This window comes from Myxine glutinosa, unplaced genomic scaffold, assembly GCF_964187855.1.
Source record: "Myxine glutinosa unplaced genomic scaffold, kmMyxGlut1.1 SCAFFOLD_2581, whole genome shotgun sequence".
Classification (NCBI taxonomy): domain Eukaryota; kingdom Metazoa; phylum Chordata; class Myxini; order Myxiniformes; family Myxinidae; genus Myxine; species Myxine glutinosa.
In genome coordinates this window covers 4,175-18,356 of record NW_027618675.1, presented here as the reverse complement: position 1 = coordinate 18,356, position 14,182 = coordinate 4,175, and the positions used below count along the sequence as shown (strand labels likewise).

At 41.2% G+C, this 14,182-nt stretch overlaps 1 protein-coding gene across 1 annotated transcript in view; it reads left to right on the top strand.

Moving 5' to 3' along the window:
• Positions 1-12,006, top strand: part of LOC137417756 (SWI/SNF complex subunit SMARCC2) — a gene marked incomplete at its 3' end in the record, with an annotated part of 54,521 nt that extends 42,515 nt beyond the window's left edge. The window contains 2 exon segments of the mRNA XM_078769445.1: positions 3,271-3,380; positions 11,932-12,006. Of these exon segments, the coding sequence (XP_078625571.1) occupies positions 3,271-3,380; positions 11,932-12,006 (185 nt within the window).
• Positions 12,007-14,182: the final 2,176 nt, after the last annotated feature.

Sequence of the window (14,182 nt, the reverse complement as noted above, 5' to 3'; positions counted from 1 at the left end):
GATGTATTTATAGAAATACAATGTGTGATGCTGTATGCTTTATAATCCTGTGGTCTTATTCCATCATGTGACTTTATACTATGCATCATTGTATGGGTTTTTTCTTTCTTTTTTATATACGAGTGCAATTTTGTGTTGCATTCTTCAATTTCAGTTTTTATTTTTTCACCTCAATTTTACGTTTATTTCTTCTATAGGCCTTAACTTTTGTTTATCAAGATTCATGAGAAACACCCGCTCTCAACAGGAGCAGCAATTGGGGAAGGTGGAGGCAACTTTAGGTTGTAGAACGGTCCCATACACACCCTGCGTACAACTACAAAGTTTAAACACATTTCGTCCCACAAATAAACAGACATGTATATTTCAATACAATTTCTCCACATATAGGATGACAGTAGTTTTCATTATACTGTAACAGAGAGAATTGTTGTACGTATTTTAGAATGTTTTGTACAAATTCCCGGTGTGATTTTTTTTTTTTTTTTCTAGCAATAACATTCAGTTTTCATGTTATTCTGTCCAACAGTGCAGGAGTGTATAAGCAGGTATGATAATTCACCTACTTCTTATGATAATTGTCCGCTTTCACAAAGGAGTTAAACCGAAGTTGGAGGTGGATATCTCAACTTAGTAGAACGTTCCCATGTGCACCCAGAGTACAACCAGTACTTTTCAGTTTATTTCATCTGGCAGTGTAAGAATGCTTAAAATACAGAGCACGTATGTAATTTGTCCAAGTATTTTTGAATTCTATGAGTTTTCCATACAGAGATATTATTATTATAATGTAAACCAATGGGACTTGTAATACACTCTCCCACTGGGAGCACTGCTACACAATACATATTTACATCGAGAATTTGCTTTGTCTGCCCCTCACGATTTCCTGCGACTATGTATTTTTGTTAACACCTCAAACCATCCTGGGCACACACCCCAAGTACAGCCATCAAATTTCAACTCATTCCGTTTGGTGATTTCGGAGTACAGTGGCCTACAAAAGTATCCATCCCTACCAATAATACCACATTTAGATGAATTACAAGTTATGTAGAAACAATCTTTTCCAAATGAACTTTTTTATTCATAACTGAAGAGGTAAAACTCAATACTGTTTTAGTGTAAGGAGGTTACATGTCAGGAATACCTGCAAAAAACATGTAAAAAAAAACAAAATTCACTGGTTGCAAAAGTATTCAGCCCCTTGGGTCATTACTTGGAAGAACAGCTTATGCAGCAATGGCTGTGATGCATATTTTTGGGTCAGTCTCTATTAGCTATGCAGAGTGAAATGGTGAAATATTTGTCCATTCTTCACATTGAATTGCTCTAGTTTTGCCAAGTTTGATGGGGATCGTCGATGGACTACAATTTTCAAGTCTCACTATAAATGTTAATTTGGGTTCAAGTCAGGACTTTGACTGGGATACTCAAGAACATTTATTTTCTTATTCAGCCACTCCAGTGTGGCTTTAACGTTGTGGTTAGGGTCACAGTTCTGCTGAAATGTGAATCTCCTACCCAGTTTCATATTCATAGCTGACTAAAGCAGGTTTTCATCAAGGATTCTCCTGTACTTTGCACTGTCTATTGTCCCTTCTGTCTTGAGAAGCTTGCAAGTCCCTGCTGATGAAAAGCAGCCCCATAACATGATGCTACCACCACCATGTTTGACAGTAGAGATGTTGTTGACTGGGTGATGTGCAGTGCAAGGCTTGCAACAGTTGTAAAACTTTGAATTTACATCATAAAGTTCAATTTTTGTCTCATCTGACCACAAAACATTTCTCCACTTGCCTGTAGTATGGTTTTATGCAAACTCCATACGAGCTTTTAGATGTCTTTTTTCAGTAATGGCTTTTTTTTTTTAAATTAACCCTGTTGTAACCCTTTATAACTCTTTAGAATTTGAATTTACCCTTTTGAACACTTTATAATTTATGCTTTAGAACCCTTTAGAATTTCCACTCTAGAACCCTTTCTCTAAAGCATTGCTTACTGTGGAGGGTATGCAAGTCTTTCTGGCTATTTTATTTTCCAATTATGAGTTCAATAGGTGACTGATGGGTTTCTGTGAAGTCAGTGATAGCATGATAGAGGAGCAGAAAGCGTTAAATATTCCGCTGTTTTGATGTGGGAATGCCTGCTTGCTTTTATGAGCAGGAAGATGGTGAGAGTAAATATGGACAGCTTTGAGGCTTTGTTGGAGGAGGGGTTGAGTACTTCTAGTTGGGGGTGGAGGGGGAGGGTTTGAAGGCTTGAGTGTGGGGAGGGGATCAATCCGTCAGAAGAGGGGAATGGTGAGGACTTGGATTGAGGGGTGGAGCAAAGATGGAACAGAGTTGGGAGGGGGAGGCTGAAGCTTTTTTGTTGAAGAGTTGTCAGAGTTGCATCTGTGAGTTTGAGCTTACTTACAGTAAAAGTGTCGTGTGTGTGTGTGTGTGTGTGTGTGTGTGTGTGTGTGTGTAAGTGTGTGTGTAGGTGTGTGTGTAAGTGTGTGTGTAAGTGTAAAAACAAGTGTCACTTGTACGGGTAATGTGCTAGTTTTTGATAAGTTAAAGGAATAACCGCAAAAATTGGATTACTCCAAATTGCCAGATCTTTGTGAAAAAGAGATCTGCACAAGATCTGCCAGCTGGTGAAACTCTTCTGGTGAAACTGCCAAAATCAAGGCTCTGCTCACCTTCACTCTTTCATTCCTCTTTTCTTCTGCCTTTGGAACAAACTCCCACACTCTCTTCAATCCCACTCCTCCCTCTAGGTCTTTAAAACAGCTGTTCACACCATCTGTTATCTTCTCCCATCCAAAACCTTGATCTTTTCTACCCTCGTTAATACATCCCAAATCCACCTTTTTCAAATTCCGACTTCTTTCCTGAAAGTCCTAGTAGTGTCCATTTGTTTTATACCATGTACTCCCTCCCACTCCTCTCTCCCCTCCAGCCCTCTCCCTTCCACAGATCTGATGTCCCTGCTCTACTGTTTGTGTGCTTCCCTCTCTCTCCCACTCATGTCACCCGCTCCCTTTATTATATGTTTTATGTGTCTATGTTTATCTTTTTGTGTTTTGTGTGTTAGCTCTTACACGAGCCTCAACTTTGTATACAAAAAAAATAAGTATTTCAGCTCTACTACTGCAGTTTGAGAGTTTGTGTACTTTAACATTTTATGTTGGGAGATTCTTTGTAAATGTTGTGGTTGGACACTTGACTCACTTAATTGGGTTGTGAGGATAATTCATGATTATCTTTATATTTTTGACTCTAGGAAGATGAAGAGGGTGTTCCAGGACTACGCTTTGAGGCTGATGATGGTGTGGGAGAGGAGGGCAGCCATCTTGTCATTCCTACGATTGCCTCATGGTTTGACTACAACAGGCTAGTCATGCTTTTCTTTTCTTATTGTCAACAAAACATAATAATGTCTTCTGAATTTGCATGTATTCACCCATCCTCCAAAAAAGAAAATTGACAGGGAAGTTTTTTTATGCCTCCGCTGACAGTCACCAGAGGCATTATGTTTTTGGGTTGTCATCAGTCCGTCTGTCCGTGATAGGTTTTTATTACCGAGATATAAACTAAAGAACGCCTGAAGGAATCAAAGACAAACTTGGTATAATGTATAATGATGTATTAAGATGAACCGATTCGATTACGGGTCAAGAAGTCAAAGGTCAGATTTCCCGTTATGTAAATATTATCTTACCGCGTTAACTTGTGAACCAGTGATCTGATATTGATCAAACTTGGTAGAAGTACATATTACTTTGCAATGATGAACTGATTATATTTCAGCACGAAGAGGTCAAAGATCATGTCAGGAAAAATGTTATCGAGGTAAGGATTTGAACTTGACATGTACCATGATACATATGTACAGATTAGATATTGAGGTCAAATGGTCAAATGAATGGAGTAAGCAAAGATTAAATGTGGGCGGAGGAATATCAGCCAATGTCGAAAAAAAAATACCTTTTTAAGGCCATTTTCCATGCTAGAGTGGGGGTTAGCCTTGCGGGCCCCATGGCAATCATCATGGTTCCCTTTTTCAGGCAATTTTTTTTTTTATGGCCGGATGCCCTTCCTGATGCCAACCATTTTAGTCGCCTCTTATGACCCGCAGGGATACGGTGTACCTATTCTAAACCGGGGCACACACCGGCACATTCATCCCAGCAAGCTGGTACTCAATTTGCTGACCTCGGAATGATGACAGGCTAAGTCAACCAGCCTGGCGTTAGTTCAACGATCGACCAGGATTCAAACTCAGGATCCGAGATCCCAAGCCTAACCGCTAAGCCAACACCAGGTCTTGATGAAAATCATCGGCTTTAGGAATAGTTTGAACACCACTGAACAGAGAAGCTATACTTACAAAAGCACTGTCTTGAAGCTGCAGCAGCAAGCTGTAACAAATTATACAAGGTGGTGTATGGGTACAGTGGTGGTTTCTTGTTGAGGAAACTGGACTGGCATCCACGAGGTTGTGGTTAAAATCCAGCTGAAGACAATACTATGTGATTTATTTAGCTGTGTTCTTTTCAGGAGAATTGTCACATCACTATTTGGATAAATTTTTTTTGTTTTGTTTTGTATACAATATCGAGGCTCATGAAAGAGCCAACATTAATCACACAAAAAGTCAAACCGACACATAAAACACAAAATAAGGGGAGCGGTAGACAAGATGGGGCGAGAGGGGGGAGGACACAAACACAACATTTGAGAGCAGGGACATCGAGAGAACTGTGGGAGGGAGAGGGCTTGGGGGGAGGTGGGAGAGGTATAAAACATATGGACACTGCAAGGACTTCCAGGAAAGAAGTTGGAATTTCAAAAAAGTGGATATGGGGTTAATTAGCGGGGGTAGAAAAGATCAAGGTTTTGGATGGGGGAAGATAAGAGATGGTGGTGAACAGCTGTTTTAAAGACCTGGAGGGAGGAGTGGGATTGAAGGGAGTGGGGGAGTTTGTTCCAGAGGCGGGAGAAAAGGGGAATGAAAGAGTGAAGGTGAGCAGAGAGCCTAGATTTTGGCAGTTTAACCGTAAGAGGGTTGCTGGCAGATTTTGTGTGACCTGTAGGAATATTTTGGGGGACAGAGCACAGACAGAGCTGGGGGAGCAAGGCCGGAGAGGAGTCGGTAGAAGACAGAAAGACCACCAACCTGCCTGCGGTGAGTGAGTGAAAGGCCCTCGGAGTTAGCTTCATCGCAGGAGATTCCAATGATTCTGAAAGCTTTGGTTTCAACAGCGTGAAGCCGAGCTAGGTGTGAGGTAGGAGCACCGGCCCAGAGGGGGGAACAGTTTTCCATTGAGCTGCGGATGAAAGCCTTGTATGTGGCGAGGAGCTCAGGTGTGCCAAGGAAGGACTTCGCACGATGGAGGATGCCCAGTCGGCGACTGACTTTGGAGGCCAGCTTGGAAATGTGGTTTTCCCAGGAAAGATCATGGCAGATAGTGAGACCCAAAAGCTTGAGCGACAGAACTAAGAACAGATTGTCAGTAAAATCTAACCAGCTCATTAATGACCTCTGGGGTGGAATAATTTGCTACAAGTGATGGCCACCTGTATGTGGTCTGCTCATTGTAGTTGACACTTATTCCCTTGCCTTACTACAGGAAGTTATTATGAATGACTGTGGGTGCCACCCTTCTGTATTTACAACATATAAAAAACAGCATGGCTGAACTTGTACACCTTATTACAATGTGCCGTATAATCATCATCATCACAATGTACTACCAAACTCTAAACAGAGCGTCGGTTCGGCCAAAGCAGTTTTTTGGCTTTGGTTACAATTCTGGATGTGTCACCACTCCAACACAGGAAGTCGGGGCAGGAATTTAGAATTTGGTCATGGTGCCGGTGATTGCTCACATACTCTTCACGAAGGACACCGTGGGATAATTAACGTCCCACAACTAATACTGGCCTAAAGAACACCCATTTGAACTTCCATCCAAGGGACGACACACACATTGATGTATCACCCTGCTTGAAAAACACTGTGATGACAGCTTATAGCTGGGTCTATATTTTAACCCAGGCTAGACAGCTCAGATGTGAATGCGATCTGGCATTTGCAAATAGGTCCTTAAGTGATGGACCAAGACATGACAAAAATTCGCTGTCCGATTGATCTCTGGAGATTTGCAGTCTATCTCGTCTATCTATAATTATTAAAAGGAGAAGCGTCCGTCTTGCTTTATTCTAAAGAGTTCCCTGCTGTCATAGAATAATAAAAATTGGACTGTTGGAAAGTTAAACCATACACTTGGAATAAAAATTAGTGTTTGTTTAATCATAAAAATGCCTGTTTTAAGAGTCTTTCTGGGAGGGCAAAGGAAGAAGCAGGACTTGGACCTTTAATGTCCAAGTTCCAACAGCTCAACATCAGGAACCCTTTAGAATAAAGCGTGATGGATATGGAAGGAGCATACAAAATAATGTATAGTAGCACTTCTCAAAGCAATATAAAAGTATACAATTGTACACAGAAGGATCACACAAACAACAACAATCATAGCCACTACAGCAGCAACAACAACAACTATGTGTTATAAAAGATCTTTTTTCCAGGGAGTTTCACATAATTTTACAACTTTATTGAGATGCACAGATAGACATGCAATACTTTGTGAAGTGCAACAGCCTTTTCATTAAATCCATCAGTGAAGGGACGGGTAGGCATGGCTAGCGTTCCTTAAACTGGCTCTGCGCATATAAGCTTACAACTTGCCATTATCTCGTGATTATCTAGATAAATTAATAACATGAAAGCGTGAACTGGGTCAGATGCAGTCTTTGAATAATAACTGGATGTTTCTCACCAGACTCTGTGACATAATGGTTAGAACATCCGCTCTGAATCTGGGAGGTCAGTGGTTCGTTCGAATCCCACCTTGGCCAAGTCACACCAAAGATTTTAAAATGGTACGTGCTGCTTTCTTGCTTGATACTCAGCATTTGAAAACGACAGAGCATGCACAAACAACCATAAGTTGGTAATCACTGCGCCGGCTCGGTTGGCCTAATGACCTCGTCCTGCATTGAAGTTCCTTCTTAGCTAAGGAAACTCGAATTATAAGTGCTATGGAATGAAACTCAGACCTCTGGCAATAATTGAGGCTTTATTGAACTATTTCTCATAGCAATCCTACAACAGAAGAATACAGTTTATTAGTTCCATATAAAGGCAATCAAAGCATACATCCCTTTCTAGTTCCTTGCAAGCAAGCCTTTACGTACCTGTTAAATCTCGGTAGTCTACAGCGCAGGGATACAGTGTGCCACCCCGAGCGCACCGAATGGACACAGTCTATATAAGCTTCCTCAAGGTCATCCCTTCACGCGGATAGTCTCGCCACTCAGCTCGAGTCAATACAACATATTTCATCACAATAAGCATGGGAATTAATTAATTGTAATGGAATTCATTCATTTCTTTGCAGCATGTGGTCTCCAGTTTCTTCGTTGCTGGGAACAATCCTTTGCCGCTGATTACATTATTTTTCCCATAGGTTAGACTTAGAGCAGGAATTTGTAAGTTGTTCAGGGTGCAGGCAATAACTCATCTCCTTTTCATGGAAAAATAGCGAGGGATCTTTTACGTCCACAAACTAATGCTGCCAGACTGTTCCTCTGGCTTGACATCCTTCAGAGGGTATGGTGCACACATTGATGCCTCAGGGTGCATGCGGCGTACCAGGGTAAGAGTTATTACAGTTGTCAAGATTTTAACTCGGATAAGACATTTCAGAAGCTATCCTGCCAGGACGGAAGGTTGTTGTTGTTGTTGCTGTTGTATATTCCTGGACAGTTCTCTTAAACATTCCGTGGCTTTTTTTCGGCCAAAGACAGCCGATTGATCTCCCAAGAGCAACCCAGAGATCCCCCACATCTATGATGGTGTACCCCCACCTTCATGAAGTCGGGGCCACAACAGAGTTAGAGAGAGACACACACACACAAGAGACACAGACAAGAGGGAAAGGGCCGGTCCACGGGGACCGATCGACACTGACCATGACCGCGCTGCCCTGATGAATCTGGGCAGCAGGGAAGAATTGGGAAGATTTGGCCTCCCCCAAATTGTGTTGGGGGGTAGTACAACCACCATGAAGAGGCGTCTCCGATAATTGTGGAATGAAGGTGTTGAACAATGGTAGCTAATTATTACTTAAGACTAGCGGAAGCCCATGGTAAAAATACCACAATGGAAAATATAATAAACATAGGGGCAATACCCCTGGGCACTCACCTGGAAAATAAAGCAGTATACTACACTGACTAAAGGTATTTTAAACCGTATCATGGCATTTTTAACCAATTTCAATGGATTCGAGAAGACAGGGCAGCACATACAATCATACTAACATAATCATAAGACTTTAAACAAACAAAGAAAAAAAAAAACTATTTTGAGGGGCAACTCAATAGACTTAGACCCTGATTTCCTTTTAATGCCGTGAACAAACTTTAGTCACAACACAACGAATATCATCTGTGCCAAGTTTGGTCACAATCCCATGACCGGTTTCGGAGAAGAAGTTGCTAGTGCTTACGGGCTGACGGATGGGCGGACGGACGACGCACCATCACATAAGCTCCCCAGAACTTCGTTCCAGGTGAGCTGAAAAGGAAGCATTTTATTCTTGCACTGATTGAAAATGCTCAAAATGTGAGATTTTCGAAGTAATGTCTGGAGTTGTAATTGAATGCACCTGATGCTAAAAGAAAACAAGAGAGTAAAATGAGTTTAACAACTTATTGATTTATTCTACACATTCAATTGGGTAAATCTCGATTGTGAACCTCCCCCGGCCTGCCCCCAAGAACCCAGAAACCACGATTGGAACAGCAATAGCATGGCTACAGTGCCTTCAGAAAGTATTCACACCCCTTGACGTTTTCACATTTTGTTGTGTTACAGCCTGAATTTAAAATGGTTAAAATTGAGATTTTTGTCACTTATCTACACATAATACCAAAGTCATAACACCCATAATGTCAAAGTGGAATGTCTTTTTTGAAATTTTTACAAATTAATTAAAAATGAAAAGCTCAAATGTCTTGAGTTAATAAGTAATCAACCCCTTTGCTATAACACCTAATTGTGCTTAGGTGCATCCAATTTCCTTTGATCATCCTTGAGACATCTCTTGACATCGTCTTGAGATCAACAAGGCATGTGAATAAAAAGTCAAGGGGTGTGAATACTTTCTGAAGGCACTGTATTAGCTTATTAAATACACACATGAAGTCACTTGGTCTCTGAGTGATTAATTATCCGTTAAAGAACAGATCGAGTTTGGGACGATTAGCATCTACAGTGCATTCAGAAAGTATTCAGACCCCTTCCCTTTTTTCACATTTTGTTATGTTGCAGCCTCATGCTGAAATCGTTTAAATTCATTTTTTCCCTCATCAAACTACACTCAATACCCCATAATGACAAAGAGAAAACAGGATTTTAGAAAGTTTTGCAAATTTATTAAAAAGAAAAAAACTGAAATATCACATTGACATAAGTATTCACACCCTTTGCTATGACACTTGAAATTTAGCTCAGGTGCCTCCCATTTCTCTTGATCATCTTTGAGATGTTTCTACACCTTGATTGGAGTCCACCTGTGGTAAATTCAATTGATTGGACATGATTTGGAAAGGCACACACCTGTCTATATAAGGTCTCACAGCTGACAATGCATATCAGAGCAAAAACCAAGCCAGGAGGTCGAAGGGACTGCCTGCAGAGCTCAGAGACAGGATTGTGTCGAGGCCCAGATCTGGGGAAGCCTACAAAAAAATCTCTGCTGCATTGAACGTTCCCAAGAGCACAGTGGCCTCCATAATTCTTAAATGGAAGAAGTTTGGAACACCCAGGACTCTTCCTAGAGCTGGCTGCCCGGCCAAACTGAGCAATCGGAGGAGAAGGGCCTTGGTAAGAGACGTGACCAATAACCCGATGGTCAATCTGGCTGAGCTCCAGAGATCCTGTGTGGAGATGGGAGAAACTTCCAGAAGGACAACCATCACTGCAACACTTCACCGATCTGGGCTTTATGGCAAAGTGGCCAGACGGAAGCCTCTCCTCAGTGAAAGACACATGAAAGCCCGCTTGGAGTTTGCAAAAAAGCACCCAAAGGACTCTCAGACTGTGAGAAACAAGATTCTGTGGTCTGATGAAACCAAGATTGAACTGTTTGGCTTCCTTCTGGCCATTCTGCCATAAGCATTCGTTTGATGGGTGGAACGAGATGTTACACACAAACGGATGTATGAACCATCGTATTATTTTACAGATAGATGTATTTGGAGTAGTTTCAAATTCGAAAAATCATCATATCTCTTAACAGCAAATATATCACGGTATATTTATTAACAGGAAATTTTAAAAAATCAGGAGTGATCAAGGCAGCGGTCTGTTGCCTTACACACTGCCTGGATTCAATTTTTTTGTTTGATTGAAAAAAAATAAATTCTTGTACGTTTAGATTAATTGGAAGTACGGATTAATTAGATTAATTGTACTCTTACTTAACCATTTTTTTTTTCTCCAAAGAGCTTTCCGTGTTTCAGGGTGAGACCGACAGACATCGGCGATAATGATGTTACTTCTGGCGTATTCTGTTTATGGTGCGAGGATTCTTGGACTTTTTGCTTTGCACAAACTCTTCCATAAGAAACGATCCAAGTTGACATTTGTCAGGCTCAGGTTGTTCTATTGCAGGGAGTGGGTCTCTCTGTGGACCAATTAATCAGCTTTACAGCAACTTCCGTGAAGGAAAGCCAAGTTGTACAGGCTCCCATTATCATGCCCTTAACAAAGTTGCGTATATCCTTCTGCTTACCCATAATGTGCAGTGAATCACATCTCCCACTGTAGTTCACCCCCTCCATCTTTTCTCTTGGTGGGTGAAAGATGTCATTTGCTTGTTTACTGGTGGAAGCTCGTCAGTGTGTTTTTGAGATAATTGTCTGTTATTCCTTATTCAGTGAAAGGAAGTCTGTTTTTTTCAAGAAAGTTGTTTGCATTTTTAGCTCACCTGGAACGAATTCAGTGGAGCTTATGCGATGATGCGTCGTCCGTCCGTCAGTCCGTCCGTAAACACTTGAAGCTTCTTCTCCGCAAAACTCTGATGTGATTGCGACCAAATTTGTCACAAATGATATTTGTTGTGTTGTGACTAAAGTTTGTTCACGGCATTAAAAAAAATCGGTGTCTAAGGGGGTCTACCGGGGTCAAAGTGGATCCAGGTTTGACCCCCAAAAATAGGAATTTGCTTTTTTCGCTGAAACTACACACAATATTTTGATGAAACTTGACCACAACCTTCACCACCTGTGATGTACCGAAGTTTGTTCACGGCACAAAGAAAATCGAAGTTTAAAGGGGTCTACGGGGGGGTCAAAGTGGGTCCAAGTTTGACCCCTCAAAATCGATATTTGCTTTCTTCTCTGAAACTACACACACAATTTAGATGACACTTGACCATAGCCTTCATCACCCGTGATGTACCACAACCTTCACCAAGCCATTGGGGTCTGAGGAGGTATACAGGATGGGAGGGGGGAGGGGGTGGAGGGAGGTAGGTGTTGACCCCCTAAAATATCTATATTTTTGTTTGTTTGCTTGAAGTCTTATGATTATGTTGGTATGATTCTACATGCTGCCCTGCCTCCTGGAAACCATTCAAATTGGTTTAAAATACCTTTAGTCAGTGCAGCATACTGTTTAATGTACCAAGTGAGTGCCAGGGGTATTGCCCCTATGTTTTATTCTTGTATGCACGTGCATGGTGTCCCATCTCAAAAACATTGCGTCAGGTATGAATTGCATATTTGATGAGGTATTGGATGATGTGCTGCTGCTTTTGATGGTGGTGCTGTTGAGGTAAAGTCAGAGATATCTCTCCTTTTACTGCAGCGTCCACAGCATTGAGCGGCGATCTCTTCCTGAGTTTTTTCGAACCTCTGGGAACAAGTCGAAGACCCCTGAGATGTGAGGAAGGGGTGGGAGTTTTGGGACGGGATGACTATGTAATTGGTTGTTTGGTTGGGGCGTACTCTGGTCCTTCAGTATCTGTGATTATTTTATTTCCTGTTCTTGTTTTTGACTAAAAGCAAACAAAAGTGGATGTATTAACCTGACAAGAGGTCATTGGTGTGAGTAGTCTATGAAATGTTGGCCAGTAAAACTCGTCATCTTATCATTACTGCGATGGCGTGATGATGTATCTATGTATATATGTATGTATATATATATATATGTATGTGTGTGTGTGTGTGTATATATATGTGTATATATATATATGTGTATATATATATATATATATATATATATATATATATATATATATATATATATATATATACATATATATATATATATATATATATATATATATATACATATATATATATATATATATACATATATATATATATATGTGTATACATATATATATATATGTATACGTATATATATGTATGTATGTATGTATATATATATATATATATATATATATATATATATATATATACATACAGTGGAACCTTGACTTACGAGTGCCCCAACTTACGAGTTTTTCGAGATACGAGCCGGCGCTCGGGCGGTTTATTGCTTTGAGATGCGAGCCGAGATTTGAGTTACGAGCTTTCGCCACCCGGTCACGTGGTTATCTTTCCGTGAAAGTACAGTATCTGTCGTATATCGCAGCATTTTTGTTTTCGCATGTTTCTTTATTTTGAGTTTACGCCGCCAGGTGGGTTCCGGTCACGTGGTTATCTTGACGTGCACGTACAGTATCTCTGTCGTATAGCGCTGCATTTTTGTTTTCGCATGTTTCTTCATTTTGAGTTTACGCCGCCAGGTGGGTTCCGGTCACGTGGTTATCTTGACGTGCACGTACAGTATCTCTGTCGTATAGCGCTGCATTTTTGTTTTCGCATGTTTCTTTATTTTGAGTTTACGCCGCCAGGTGGGTTCCGGTCACGTGGTTATCTTGACGTGCACGTACAGTATCTCTGTCGTATAGCGCTGCATTTTTGTTTTCGCATGTTTCTTTATTTTGAGTTTACGCCACCAGGTGGGTTCCGGTCACGTGGTTATCTTGACGTGCACGTACAGTATCTCTGTCGTATATCGCTGCATTTTTGTTTTCACATGTTTCTTTATTTTGAGTTTACGCCGCCAGGTGGGTTCCGGTCACGTGGTTATCTTGACGTGCACGTACAGTATCTCTGTCGTATAGCGCTGCATTTTTGTTTTCGCATGTTTCTTTATTTTGAGTTTACGCCGCCAGGTGGGTTCCGGTCACGTGGTTATCTTGACGTGCACGTACAGTATCTCTGCCGTCAACTTGTTCAGAGTGCCGGCGATAGCTCGCCTTCTCTTTGTGGAAAACACGGTACTGAGAAGAAGAAGAGGATGATGTGCTTGGATATAAAACATGCAATCGTCGAAAAACATGAGCGAGGTGCCGAGGAGGACGTATATAACGGCAGAGGAGAAGAGAATGCCAGGCCCCAACTTGTTCAGAGTGCCGGCGATAGCTCGCCTTCTCTTTGTGGAAAACACGGTGAGATCCTTAACATCCAACAACTAATGGGACGCAAACGGGGCGCCCAGTTTAGCGGTACACACATTGATGAATCACCCTGCCTGTGATTCACCCATGACAGGTTATAGCTGGGTCGGGATTCAAACCCAGGCTGGACAGTTTAGACTTTAGAGTCAAGTGTGCGTACCTCCAGTCCAGGCCATCCTGCCAACTTGTATGCTGCATACAGGTGAAATATAAAGCGCGAGATATTTTTATATATACTGTATATTTAAAAAAAAATTGGTGTGGTTTTTGGCGGGCTGGAACGGATTAATAGCATTTCAATGCATTTCAATGGGGAAATTTGATTTGAGATACGAGCAATTTGAGTTACGAGCTCGGTCACAGAACGAATTAAACTCGTAAGTCAAGGTTCCACTGTATATATATATACTGAAACCCAAAAGAAACTTACCAACTTTGAAACCTTTAAATATCAACAATAATACTGCGTGTCGTAAATGTGTGAACTTATTTGTGGACAATAGTGTCCTCACTGTCAGACAAAACGGTCACGGATGGTCACTTGAACCTTCAATGGTCACTTCATAGCACAGCTGTTGAACAGCCGTT